General features: G+C 41.7%; 1 protein-coding gene across 1 annotated transcript in view; it reads right to left on the bottom strand.

The window, feature by feature from the left end:
• The window catches only part of adamtsl5 (ADAMTS like 5), a 74,528-nt gene extending 59,725 nt beyond the window's left edge, over nt 1-14,803 (bottom strand). The window contains 1 exon segment of the mRNA XM_031812423.1: nt 13,570-14,803. Within this exon segment, the coding sequence (XP_031668283.1) occupies nt 13,570-13,589 (20 nt within the window). The 5' untranslated portion in view covers nt 13,590-14,803.
• Nucleotides 14,804-15,416: the final 613 nt, after the last annotated feature.

The following is a 15,416-nucleotide window of genomic DNA, read 5'->3' as shown; positions in this document are numbered from 1 at the left end:
CCTCAACTAACCTGTACCCCTGCACACTGACTTGGTACTGGTATCCCTGTATATAGCCTCGTTATTGTCACTTTACCCCTACCTACATGTACAAATTACCTCAACTAACCTGTACCCCTGCACACTGACTTGGTACCGGTATCCCTGTATATAGCCTCGTTATTGTGTTACTTTGTATTATTTTTTACTTTAGTTTATTTGGTAAATATTTTCTTAACCAACAGTGCAGTTCAAGAAGAGTTAAGGGCTTGTAAGTAACCGTTTCACAGAAAGGTCCAGTAAATACCTGTTGTATTTGGCGCATGTGACAAATAAAGTTTGATTTGATTTGAAAGACTAAAAACACCAGGAAATCAACTCCAAGTGAATTTAATTTAGAAAGTATTCCCACGCATAATATAAAGACGCGTGATCGTATACAAATGTAAGCAAGGTTTGAAATGATTATGTTTTAGTCAAATATTAAATCTGTTTGGGCAAATTATTTGCAATTCCTGCATGTTCCGACCATCAGCTGAAGAAGAAGAAACTGTCCGGCAGCGGAATCTATACTTAACAAAAACATCAAACATAACATGCAACCATTTCATTGATTGTACTGAGTTACAGTTCATATAAGGAAATCAGTCCATTTAAATAAATTCATGAGGCCCTAATCTATGGATTTCACACAACTTGGCAGGGGATAGGCCCACCCAATGGGGAGCCAGACACAGCCAATCAGAATGAGTTTTTCACCCCACAAAGGATAATTATTACAGACAGAAATACTCCTCAGCACAGTGGTTACAAGTGTTCTGCAGTTGTGAAGCCGGTTGGAGGTATTGCCAAATTATCTAAAAATATGTTGGAGGCAGTTTATGGTAGAGAAATTAACATTCAATTCTAGAGCAACAGCTCTGGTGGACATTCCTGCAGTCAACATGCCAATTGTACACTCCCTCAAAACTTGAGACATCTGTGGCATTGTGTTGTGAGACAGAACTGCACATTTTAAAGTGGCCACCCCAGCACAACGTGCACCTGTTTAATGATCATTCTGTTCAATCAGCAATTTTTTTGGGGAGAAATAAGCATTTTGTGCGTATGGAACATTTCTGGGATTTTTTATTTCAGTGCATGAAACATGGGACCAACACTTATACATGTCGCGTTTATATTTCTGTTCAGTGTAGTTGATGATCCCTGGTGTAGGCCATCGTTTCCCAACACATCTTCAGGGACCCCAAGACTGGACATTTTTGTTCCAGCCCAGAACGAACACACCTGATTCAACTAACCAAGGCAAGGGCTTGGTGATTAGATTCAGTAGTTGAATCAGATGTGTTATTGCTGGTCTAGAACTAAAATGCGCAGGGCATGGGTTCCTAAACCAACGGATTTCTGTAAAACACTGGTCAGGCCTGGTGGTTCCTAAGGCCGGGATTAAATGTGAAACCTCCCTATGACACTTGACATTTAAAGGGAATTTCCAATTGAGCTGCCATCTGCTGTGTTTACCTTGAATGTAATCTCCGCAACACATTAACATTGTGCTTGTAGGCAACGTGGCAATCAGATTGAATCCTGGCCTAAACTGTTTTGTGCTATGACCCAACTATACTCTTGAATGTATGCAGCTGTGCCAGAGCTACCAAACGGTTTCTATGGGAACGGGGTGCTTTTCTGGGTAAACATAACAATACAACTGGGTAAAGAAAACAATAAAAATGACAGCTACACCCTATGACTGCAACAATGATATATTCAGTTAATTCTGCGTTAGCTTTTACATCTTTATTTATTTATTTTTACAAAAGAGCACCATGGAATTAACTGACTACGTCGGCATCATCTGCAGCTTTTGAATGATCCACCAAGTGAGCAAAAGACAGTGTCTCTAGCCAGTCCCCCTCCTCCTTGACCCACAGGGACTTAGCAGTGAACCCACTATTTGGTGAACACTGGTTTAAAAAGAGATTCTCTGGTACTTTTTGCATAGTTTTCAGCTAGTAGTTCTGAAAGTAGCACTCACGAGCCAAAAGTGGTCCCTGAAAATTGCGTACTAAGTCACATATGTACAGATATGTGCACCACATCATTGCGCTCTCTCTTGCTTTGCTATGTGTGCATCTTGCTCGCTGTCACTCAAATGGCAATGGGCTAAAGCTCATTGGCTGGAACTTGAATTGCTAGGAGGCTGACCCACGTGGGGGAAAATGTAGGGTAAATAGTGCCACAGCTTTTAGTAAACAGTCACTTTCAAACTAGGGGTTTCGCAGCTAATTGAGTTAAGACAATTCTGCATGTATGAACACATTGGCACATCCAGCGCAGTCTGGGAGGATTAAAAAAATACTTACTAGTGGCCAGTGTTCCAGAGCTTGCCTTTAAGGCCTGGTGGACGCATATAGACTAGGTACTTCAGTAAATAGAGTTGAATAGACTAAAAAACATAACTTTGGAACCCTAAATCTGAACCGACTATTAATGGGCGGGAACAATGAGACACTCACTGTCAGGCAATGATCCTGGTCAGAGATTAGCCCAATCAATGAGGCAACAATTCATCATTGCACGAGTCATGTAGCACTGAAAGGGTCGATCCATGGGTATACCTTAATCCAAAATGAATGACAAAAATGAGCACCATATAATGAATTTGTTTCAGTTGAGGCAGAAAACTGGATCAACACAACTGATGGTGTGGGACAAGGCTTTTGACAAACTTTGACTTTGTGTAATGCCCCTTTAAGCAACATAAGGAGTTTAAGACATTTACTTTGAAAAGCAGTGCTGAGTATTGACCAAATGCATTATGTTTAATGTGATGCTATTCTAAAGACAGAGGTTGCTGTTTAAACTAATCCCACACCTTAGTTGTGTCTTGGGATCTCTGACCATTGCTCCTAGAACTCAAAGATACTCCTCTGTTCCTCTACTGCCTGACTGGCTGCACCATCGTTCTCCTTCTCAGGACAAACAGACGAAATCTCTTGACATTGTCATACCTCTTGGATTATGAGCTTATCTTTTCACATTTGACTGAGACCGACCGTCCGTCTGATCCAGTCTGGCTGGCCATCTACGGTCATGCTCTTCCTCAGCCAGCTCCAACATTTGGATCTACTGACATGGTGAATAACACCAGGGTCGTGTTCAGTAGGGAAAGCAACTGAACATTTTCTAAAATGTTTTGCAATGCCCAACGAAAATGTGCATTTCTTTGTCAAGTTCAGGTAGCCCCTGCCTGTTTCGATCTGTTTTCTTCCGTTTGGTGCCTAATGAACATGCCCTGATCTCCTTTTAGGTCACTGCCAAACACATTAGAACACCATTTTTCCACTTCCTCCACTGAGAATTGAAAATACACCAATTTTTATACACTTGGTTTTCACTGTGGAATTAGTCTGGTCAAATCAAATCCAATTTTATTGGTCACATGCACATGGTTAGCAGATGTTAATGCGAGTGTAGGGAAATGCTTGTGCTTCTAGTTCCAACCGTTCAGTAATATCTAACAAGTAATCTAACAATTTCACAACAACTACCTTATACACACACAAGTGTAAAGGAATGAATAAGAATATGTATATATAAATATATGGATGAGTGACGGCCGTGCAGCATCAGCAAGATGGAGTAGATAGTAGAGTACAGTATATACATATGAGATGAGTAATGTAGGGTATGTAAACATTATATAAAGTGGTATTGTTTAAAGTGACTAGTGATACATTTATTACATCCAGTTTTTTATTATTAAAGTGGCTAGAGATTGGAGTGTCCCAGGTCTGTTTGTGCTGTATACAGTGGGGAGAACATGTATTTGATACACTGCCGATATTGCATGTTTTCCTACTTACAAACATGTAGAGGTCTGTCATTTTTATCATAGGTACACTTCAACTGTGAGAGACGGAATCTAAAACAAAAATCCAGAAAATCACATGGTATGATTTATAAGTAATTAATTTAATTAATTAATTTGCATTTTATTGCATGACATAAGTATTTGATCACCTACCAACCAGTAAGAATTCCAGCTCTCACAGACCTGTTAGTTTTTCTTTAAGACGCCCTCCTGTTCTCCACTCATTACCTGTATTAACTGCACCTGTTTGAACTCGTTACCTGTATAAAAGACACCTGTCCACACACTCAATCAAACAGACTCCAACCTCTCCACAATGGCCAAGACCAGAAAGCTGTGTAAGGACATCAGGGATAAAATTGTAGACATGCACAAGGCTGGGATGGGCTACAGGACAATAGGCATGCAGCTTGGTGAGAAGGCAACAACTGTTGGCGCAATTATTAGAAAATGGAAGAAGTTCAAGATGATGGTCAATCACCCTCGGTCTGGAGCTCCATGCAAGATTTCACCTCGTGGGGCATCAATGATCATGAGGAAGGTGAGGGATCAGCCCAGAACTACATGGCAGGACCTGGTCAATGACCTGAAGAGAGCTGGGACCACAGTCTCAAAGAAAACCATTAGTAACACACTACGCCGTCATGGATTAAAATCCTGCAGCGCACACAAGGTCCCCCTTCTCAAGCCGGCGCATGTCCAGGCCCGTCTGAAGTTTGCCAATGACCATCTGGATGATCCAGAGGAGGAATGGGAGAAGGTCATGTGGTCTGATGAGACAAAAATAGAGCTTTTTGGTCTGAACTCCACTCGCCGTGTTTGGAGGAAGAAGAAGGATGAGTACAACCCCAAGAACACCATCCCAACCGTGAAGCATGGAGGTGGAAACATCATTCTTTGGGGATGCTTTTCTGCAAAGGGGACAGGATGACTGCACCATATTGAGGGGAGGATTGATGGGGCCATGTATTGCGAGAACTTGACCAACAACCTCCTTCCCTCAGTAAGAGCTGGGTCTTCCAGCAAGACAACTACCCGAAACACACAGCCAGGGCAACTAAGGAGTGGCTCCGTAAGAAGCATCTCAAGGTCCTGGAGTGACCTAGCCAGTCTCCAGACCTGAACCCAATAGAAAATCTTTGGAGGGAGCTGAAAGTCTGTATTGCCCAGCGACAGCCCTGAAACCTGAAGGTAAAATTAAGATCCTACATCTGTGTGGTCATCATTCATGCCAAATCATATGATGATAGAAGTTGAGAGACAGCACAAACAGATCTGGGACCAGAGTACAATGGAATACCAGCAAACACATAAACATGTGATTGGGGGAGAAAGTGCAAGGTGACATTAATATAGACAAACAACTGAACTATCATAGTCATAGCATTCCTGGCGTGACTATTGACCTGTAAAGTCTTATCTGACAGTGTACTCTGCAACACTCCACTGTCACTCAATGAGGATCCATCCACATTATTTGAATCATTAGTATATCCCAACCGCACACAAATACAAGGTATAGTTGTGCTTACCCAAACCGACAGTCCACTGTGCCGGCTCAGATACTGTATGTTCTTTTCACATTGTTGTTATTTCCAGCGAGGTTTCACTTTCAGCAACTATGGTGGGTACATAACCAGGCCAGCACAGTACAGCTCGGCAAGGCTCTGCTTAATAGTGTCAAAAGTTTAAAACAGAAGAGGCTATATCACAGTGTGACCGACCAGAGTACTAAGGCTACTGCTACACAGACTCATGAATAACTATGAAACTGTCAAAAGTACAACACAAATCAAGAGTTTAATCAGTCTAAAGAGAACGTTTTTTTTGTCAGACAATCATCCATTTTCATTTATCCGGCAACTGATCACTCCCATTGAAAGAACATTTGATTCATCTGAAATTCTGACACAATCCCAGTATGCCGATGGCCTTACATGCAAAATACATTTAGAAATACATGTTATTCAATCATTGCACCCACACTGCTCGCGCGCGCCAACAATTGTCAGCTATGCCAAGGGATAAAATAGAACTTCTTTCTATTTCTGCTGCAGATCGCGCTGCAAGTCCTGCCTCTCCCATCTCCTCATTGGTTTATAGAAGCAGGTACCCACGTGCCATCTCCTCATTGGTTATACCCACATGGGTGATTGAAAGACAAACTGTTTTGCCGGTTGTCGTGGTAATACTATGAAAGTATAGATGCCATCACCATATAAGATCAAAGATGAAAAAGCCTGGAAGGAGGAGCGATGACTAGAAACTATTTGGTTGGCCGTTCTGTGTGGATTAATTGTCGGAGTATAGGACCTTGTGCATTTCAGGTAAAATAACAACTCAATGTTTATATCCTAGGACAAATTAGCTAGCAACAGCATGTTAGCTAAATAGGACAAATTACCATACATTTTTAATGCTTTTCGACCTGTCCCCAAATTAATGTCATCGGTTCAGAGTTTGTTTTGATATTTGAACCTGCGTGTGGTGATCGCGTTTGGTGTGGGGGGACAAAATAAATGTATGCACGATCGCGCAGCCAGTTTGGGTTCTGTGTATCCGGGTCTCCTGCGCACGGAGCCCCTGAGCTTGGAGAGCAGTCACACGTCTTCAGGTTTCAAACACGCAAACGTTGATCCGAACCTCCTTTACACCATCAAGGAGGAGACCTGCTTATCCATGACCTTCATTAAAGTATCAATTACACGCTGATTCATGCATAAACATACATGCCCATTGCCAAGCGATCGAAATTCCACCCCCGGGGGATGAGATCTCGAGTGACGACATCGACATTCTGAAGCTGTCACTTTAATTAGGGAACTCATTCCGGAGGGATTTGAGCAGCGTGCCATAGTACATTGAGCTGTCTCGCTCCCAAACAAACATTCCTTAAGAGACGGATCTGGGAGAAAGACTGTTATCCCTCTCATGTCCCGAGCATTCAACCTGATCTCACATTAGCCAATTTGACAGACTACAGACCAGTAAAGAAAACATCATAGGTTGATCCTGAGGAAGCTCATGTCGTCCATTAAGTCGAGAAGAGTCGCTATTTTATGTGTGCTTTTAATAGAAAAACTGCATTTGTTTAGTCAAAAAGTGCTTCATTAGGTCTAAAATCCCAAAGCACACCCAGATGTTCTGATTCTCATTTCCCCCCAGGAATATCTTCTTCAGTGAATAACATACAATATCTAGGAACAGTAGATTATACTTCAACTCTTCAGGAAAATAAAACACCTCAACTCCTATTAGGGATTGAGTATTGAGGCACAATCAAGTCCCCTCATTCCAACAGCCATGAGACTCCCCGTATTCTAGTGGGGAGCTTCTGTAGAACAACCATGAGACTCCCCTTATTCTAGTGGGGCGGTTCTATAGAACAGCCATGAGACTCCCCTTATTCTAGTGGGGCGGTTCTGTAGAGCAGCCATGAGACTCCCCTTATTCTAGTGGGGAGGTTCTATAGAACAGCCATGAGACTCCCCTTATTCTAGTGGGGCGGTTCTATAGAACAGCCACGAGACTCCCCTTATTCTAGTGGGGCGGTTCTATAGAACAGCCACGAGACTCCCCTTATTCTAGTGGAGCGGTTCTATAGAACAGCCACGAGACTCCCCTTATTCTAGTGGGGCGGTTCTATAGAACAGCCACGAGACTCCCCTTATTCTAGTGGGGCGGTTCTATAGAACAGCCATGAGACTCCCCTTATTCTAGTGGGGCGGTTCTATAGAACAGCCATGAGACTCCCCTTATTCTAGTGGGGCGGTTCTATAGAACAGCCACGAGACTCCCCTTATTCTAGTGGGGCGGTTCTATAGAACAGCCACGAGACTCCCCTTATTCTAGTGGGGCGGTTCTATAGAACAGCCACGAGACTCCCCTTATTCTAGTGGAGCGGTTCTATAGAACAGCCACGAGACTCCCTTTATTCTAGTGGGGCGGTTCTGTAGAACAGCCACGAGACTCCCCTTATTCTAGTGGGGCGGTTCTGTAGAACAGCCACGAAACTCCCCTTATTCTAGTGGGGCGGTTCTGTAGAACAGCCATGAGACTCCCCTTATTCTAGTGGGGCGGTTCTATAGAACAGCCATGAGACTCCCCTTATTCTAGTGGGGCGGTTCTGTAGAACAGCCATGAGACTCCCCTTATTCTAGTGGGGCGGTTCTGTAGAGCAGCCATGAGACTCCCCTTATTCTAGTGGGGCGGTTCTGTAGAGCAGCCATGAGACTCCCCTTATTCTAGTGGGGCGGTTCTGTAGAACAGCCATGAGACTCCCCTTATTCTAGTGGGGCGGTTCTATAGGACAGCCATGAGACTCCCCTTATTCTAGTGGGGTGGTTCTGTAGAGCAGCCATGAGACTCCCCTTATTCTAGTGGGGCGGTTCTGTAGAGCAGCCATGAGACTCCCCTTATTCTAGTGGGGCGGTTCTGTAGAACTGCCATGATGGGATACGTATGAAGCTGGATATTTATAGCCTCTGACATTTGGAGATAAAGGTAATGGAGCCGGATGAGAGGAATGCACAGCCAGGGGCTTCTATACAAGCCACGCTGCTGCAGTCTCTCAGTATATGAATGGGGGTTACCTCAGACTAGTAAGGTTACTTCACTCCACTCTTGATGAGTATGCCTGACTGTATCTGCATCATACTCTGATAGGGACTGTTACACACACACACAGCAAACAAAAGCACGTACACACACACGCTGTATGTTTGTCAGGGCGTTCAAGACCAAACTTTCACTTGTTTATCATAATGTGTAGTCACTAGACCTAATAATAAAAAAATGTAAGTGTTAGCCAACCTCCATTCAAGGACATACCATGTACATGGGGCTATACATCACAGGTAATCTTACAGTTGTTTATTGTTGAAAAGATCATGTGTTCTCTAAATAATCTTAATATACTCATATACAAATCACACAGCACCTTCATAGTTAAATTGGATAAATCAGACATGGATGCTTTAATACACTAACACCATTATATATATATATATATATATATATATATATATATATATATATATATATATATATAGTAGGCTACAGTCACACAGGAGACAAACTGACACTGTAATGTATCACCGACCATCCCTTGGTGTAGACCAGGTATTCCCAAACTGTGGTACGCGCAATGCCTTCAGGGGTACGCCAAATGAAAATGTTATTCACATTTTCCAACAGTCCATTTATATTTTCCAATGGGTCTATACATTCATGGTCACCTAATAATCCCCAGTTTACAATTGGCTCATTCATCCCCCTCCTCTCCCCTGTAACTATTCCCCAGGTCGTTGCTGCAAATGAGAACATGTTCTCAGTCAACTTACCTGGTAAAATAACGGATAAATAAATAAATAATACATTTGGGTGAGGTTTTTTTCTTACCTGAGTAGCCTCGTTTCACTGGCAAAAATACATGTCAAATACAGGTAGTCAAATAATTAACATCCAATCACATGAACCGTTACTCATCCAATCACATGAACCGTTACTCATCCAATCACATGAACCGTTACTCTCTCGTGGGAATTCCACTAACGGTCCATATGTAGCCAAACGCAGCTGCTGCTTATGTTGGTGTCTGTACTGATGGCGCAAAATCCATTACAGGGAGACATAGTGGAGTGGTAATGCCCGTGCAAGCAGTTACTCCCGACGCCACTTGGCTACACTGCAGCATCCACTGAGAGGCTCTTGCTGCCAAGGGAATGCCTGACATCTTGAAAGACACTACAGTGAAAATTGTGAACTTTGTTAAAGCAGGGCCCCTGAACTATTGTGTATTTTCTGCACTATGCAATGATATTGGCAGCGACCATGTAACGCTTTTACAACATACAGAAGTGCGCTGGTTATCAAGGGGCAAAGTATTGACATGTTTTTTAAAATTGAGAAACAAGCTTGACGAGTTTCTCACACGACTGGCCTGTCTGGGTGATGTTTTTTCTCACCTGAATGATCTGAATCTAGGATTACAGGGACTCTCCGCAACTATATTAAATGTGCGGGACAAAATTGAGGCTGATTAAGAAGTTGGAGCTCTTCTCTGTCTGCATTAACAAGGACAACACACAGGTCTTTCCATCATTGTATAATTTTTTGTGTGCAAATGAACTCAAGCTTATGGACAATGTCAAATGTGATACAGCGAAGCACCTGAGTGAGTTGGGTGCGCAATTACGCAGGTACTTTCCCGACACGAATGACACAAAAATCTGGATTCGTTACCCCTTTCCTGCCCTGCCTCCAGTCCACTTACCGATATCTGAACAAGAGAGCGTCATCAAAACTGCAACTAGCGGTCTGTGAAAATGTTATTTAAATCAGAACCACCGTCAGAATTCTGGATTGGGCTGTACTCAGAGTATCCTGCCTTGGCAAATCACGCTGTTAAGACACTGATGCCCTTTGCAACCAAGTATCTATGTGAGAGTGGATTCTCGGCCCTCACTAGCATGAAAGCTAAATACAGACACAGACTGTGTGGAAAATGATTTAAGACAGACTCTCTCCAATACAACCCAACATTGCAGAGTTATGTGCATCCTTTCAAGCACACCCTTCTCATTAACCTGTGGTGAGTTATTCACAGATGAACAAATAAGGTTTTATATGTAAGATGGTTAAATAAAGAGCAAAATTATTGATTATTTGTGCCCTGATCCTATAAGAGCTCTTTGTCACTTCCCACAAGCCGGGTTGTGACAAACTCACACTCATTCTTATATTTAAAAGTTCTTAGGGCTGCAATCCCGTTAACGGGATCGATATGACAACAGCCAGTGAAAGTGCAGCGCGACAAATTCAAAACAACAGAAATTAAAATTCCTAATAATAATTAAAATTACAATTCCTCAAACATACATGTATTTTATACCGTTTTAAAGGTAATCTTGTTGTTAATCCCACCACAGTGTCCGATTTCAAATAGGCTTTACAGCGAAAGCACCACAAACGATTATGTTAGGTCACCACCAACTCACCGAAAAATTCAGCCATTTTCCAGCCAAAGAGAGGAGTCACAAAAAGCACAAATAGAGATCAAATTAATCACTAACCTTTGATGATCTTCATCAGATGACACTCATAGGACTTCATGTAACACAATACATGTATGTTTTGTTTGATAAAGTTCATATTTATATTTAAAAAATCTCAGTGTACATTGGCGCGTTACGTTCACTAGTTCCAAAAACATCCGGTGATATTGCAGAGAGCCACATCATTTTACAGATACTCTTATAAAATGTTGATAAATACAATTGTTAGACATGGAAATATAGATATACCTCTCCTTAACTTGTTGATTGTAGGGTGCAGTATTTTGATGTTTGGATGAAAAACGTACCCAAATGAAACTGCTTATTTCAGAATATGCATGTAATTGTCAGATTAGGATAGAAAACACACTAAAGTTTCCAAAACTGTCAAAATATTGTCTGTGAGTTTAACAGAACTGATATTGCAGGTGAAAACCTGAGGAAAATCCAACCAGGAAGTGGCTTCTATTTTGAAAGCTCCCTGTTCCATTGCATGCCTTCCCTCCATTTAAAGGGATATCAACCAGATTCCCTTTTCTATGGCTTCCACATGGTGTGCACAGTCTTTAGACATAGTTTCAGGCTTTTATTCTGAAAAATGAGCAAGAAAGATCAGATCGCGTCAGTGGATGGCTGGGTGTCAGTAGCGTTTTGCATGCGCCAACAGAGTGGACAGACATTTTCTCTCTCTCTCCTATTGAAGAAGCTACTGTCTGATTGAAAGATTATCGATTATATATTGTAAAAACAACCTGAGGTTTGATTATAAAAAACGTTTGACATGTTTCTACGAACTTTACGGATACTATTTGCAATTTTCATCTGCGATGTCGTGACCGCTCGAGCCTGTGGATTTCTGAACATAATGCGCCAACCAAATGGAGGTATTTTAGATATAAAATAATCTTTATGGAACAAAAAGAACATTTATTGTGTAACTGGGAGTCTCGTGAGTGCAAACATCCGAAGATCATCAAAGGTAAGCCATTCATTTTATTGCTTTTCCGACTTTCGTGACCAATCTACTTTGCTGCTAGCTGTTTGTAATGTTTTGTATGCTGAGAGAGATGTCCTTACATAAACGCTTGGTATGCTTTCACCAAAAAGCTTTTTTTTTTTTATCTGACACGCCAGGTGGATTAACAACAAGCTAAGCTGTGTTTTGCTATATTGCATTTGTGATTTCATGAAAATAAAATATTTTTAGTAATTTAATTTGAATTTGGCGCTCTGCAATTCAGCGGATGTTGACGAAAATGATCTCGCTAACGGGATGGGTGCGTCAAGAAGTTAATGCAACCGCTGTGTCAGATTTTTTTAAACTTTACGGAAAAAGCAAACCATGCAATAATCTGAGACGGCGCTCAGAAAAAAAATACAATTATCCGCCATGTTGGAGTCAACAGAAATCAGAAATAACATTAAATATTCCCTTACCTTTGATGATTTTCATCAGAATGCACTCCCAGGAATCATAGTTCCACAATAAATGTTTGTTTTGTTCGATAATGTCCATTATTTATGTCCAAGTAGCTACTTTTGTTAGCACGTTTAGTACACAAATCCAAACGCTCGTGCAGGTCCAGCCGAACGAAAACTTCAAAAAGTGATATTACAGGTCGAAGAAACTTGTCAAATTTAGTATAGAATCAATCTTTAGGATGTTGTTATCATACATCTTCAATAACGTTCCAACCTGAGAATTCCTATGTCTGTAGAAAAGCCATGGAACGCAAGTCGCTATCATGTGAAATGCGTGTGACCAGGGCCTGGCTCTCTGCCAGACCACTGACTCAAACAGCTCCCATCCGGCTCCACATCACAGTAGAAGCATCATTCAAGTTTCTAAAGACGCTTGACATCTACTGGAAGCCTTAGGAAGTGCAACATAACCAATATCCCACTGTGTATTCAATAGGGGCTGGGTTGAAAATCAATCAACCTCAGATTTCCCACTTCCTGTGTGAAGTTTTTTTTGCCTGCCATGTGAGTTCTGTTCTACTCACAGACATCACGGTTTTAGAAACTTCAGAGTGTTTTCTATCCAATGCTAATAATAATATGCATATATTAGCAACTGGGACTGAGGAGCTGGCCATTTACTCTGGGCACCTTTCATCCAAGCTACTCAATACTGCCCCTGCAGCCATAAGAAGTTAATAAATGTATCGTATAGTGTGTGTGGCAGGCTTACAATGATGGCAAAAAACAACATTTGAGAGATCGAAGACCCTGGTGCTAGAAGGGTACAAAGCTGGAGGTTGAATGTTTGAAGGGGTATGGGACTATAAAAAGTTTGGGAACAACTGGTGTAGCGCGCGCGCACGCACACACACACACCTCTCGGATTACAGTAATAATCGACTAGGTGTGAGTTTGCCAAATTCCTAAATCACTTAAAATCACTTGATATGGGCCACTAAATACTCCCCTTTCTTTCCCCATAAGAATTAGGCTGTGTGGATTAATGGTAACTTTATCAGAGGTATGTACAACGTTATATTTTTTAAATGTACAACGTCATGAACATATACTTCAGCATAAACATAGGCTACTTCAGCATATAGGCTACACTTGTACATAAACTTATAGGCTATATCAAATGTTAAACTGTGTTTATAACCATACACCTGCGTTTATAACCATACACCTGCATCTTACCTGGTTGGTAATGTTGACATAGTAGGTCCTTGTCAAATGTGATCAGCTGTGTTGCATTCGATGTCAGGTGCAATTTTACGATTGCATCATGATCCAAGCAGTTTCAGCTCAGTCAATTGGTTTGTTGGGCATCCCGGAGTCAGTGGAGTCCAAGAGAACGTTCACGAATTTAAGCTCAAATATGGTTGAAATTCATACTTTGTTGAAATACCATAACCAGATAATTAACTTGTGATCTCTTTCATTCAAGCTTAGAACGTTTGGCTATCCAACGAGTTCCAAATATATCCAGTTCTATTCCATATTCTTCCTGCGAAAGGCGCGACGAATCTCTTTTGGAAGACGAGGCAAAACTCATCTCTCTCGCCAAGTAGACATTCAGGTGCAATGTCACAGGACACACACTGCGCTCTGCGCCTGGCCGTGCAGGATTAAATGACATTTGTATTATGTCCTATTCTCAGCGATAACTTTTCTGCGGATAACATTGAAAAACGCAATGGTTTATCATTGGAATGGTGCCAATAGCGCAGGTGATCGCACACCCGATTGCTAGATTAGTGTACAGAAAGCATAGGCTAAACTACTGGCAATAATAAAATTGCAATCTGACAGATTTGGTTTACAATTCAGGCAATTTAGCAACGGTAGGCTAATATAAGAACAGTAGGCATATGCTCTTAAAATGGCATTAACGTTCGATTTAGCCTACCGCTGTCTATTTTCACATGCGCACAAAATAAATATTGTGAAAAATACAAGGATAATTGTGTTTTTTCCCATTTAAGCAACTTTTTTTGAACGAGCTCTTACAGGTTGGTGGAGCATTACGAACAAATAGATTTGCTAAGCAAATAAAATTATGACTAGGTTACACCTCTGTATTCTTCATGAGTCAACGTCTGTTCCACTTGCAGCCGGAAAATAATATCCTTCTGATACGCCGCTACAAGCAACCAACAGGACAGGTAGGTAGCCCTGTCCCTCTCTCTCTGAACTGAAACAAGTTGTTTAGGGCCCAGTCCTTTTGTGAATATCTTAGACACGCAAGCCTTTTCAGATAGAATAGAACGCTGTCAATAAATAATGTCAACCCCGCAAGCGACAACCACCCTTTAGTTATAGTTCACCAATAGGGATCAGCTTGTCAAAAAAGAAACTCGCCGAAAAAAAAAGCTTCTCTCATATCTGAGCGTATCCAGTTATCGCTTCAGCACGCTGCCTACACCTGAGGCCCGCTCCCCTATGCTGCATTCCATTGAACATGTAGTAAACACTCCCCCTTTCACTCAGCGCGTCCAATCGAGAGTGCTATCGCTCAGTAGCCCCGCAAAAAAAAAAAAAAAAATCAGGAATCGAAGGATCTGCTATTTTAGTCTGTGTGTCTGAAATGATTAGAGAGTTGGGGACTGCGTTATGTACACATAACTGTCAAAATAAAGGAAACACTTGAGTAAATGAGGGATACAAAGTATATTGAAAGCAGATGCTTTCACACAGATGTGGTTCATGAGTTAATTAAGCAATTAACAACATGCTTAGGGTCATGTATAAAAATGCCCAGTTGCCCAATGTTTTGCCTACCATGGCTGCACTCTTAGAAAAAGATTTCCAAAAGGGTTCAGCTGTCACCATAGGATATCCTAGGATAGGATATCCCTTTTGGCTTCCATGTAGAACCTTCTGTGGAAAGGGTTCTTCCTGGAGCCCAAAGGGGTTCTACCTGGAGTCCAAAAAGGGTTCTTCACCCTATGAAGACACTATGTTGGTGTTTCCTTTATTCTGACAGTTACCTGTATCAAGCCTACTGTGTATATTGTCTGTGGCAGGCTACTGTAGCTGTCAGA

Source organism: Oncorhynchus kisutch, unplaced genomic scaffold, assembly GCF_002021735.2.
Source record: "Oncorhynchus kisutch isolate 150728-3 unplaced genomic scaffold, Okis_V2 Okis03b-Okis08b_hom, whole genome shotgun sequence".
Taxonomy (NCBI): domain Eukaryota; kingdom Metazoa; phylum Chordata; class Actinopteri; order Salmoniformes; family Salmonidae; genus Oncorhynchus; species Oncorhynchus kisutch.
This window is presented reverse-complemented; position numbering and strand designations above follow the sequence as displayed.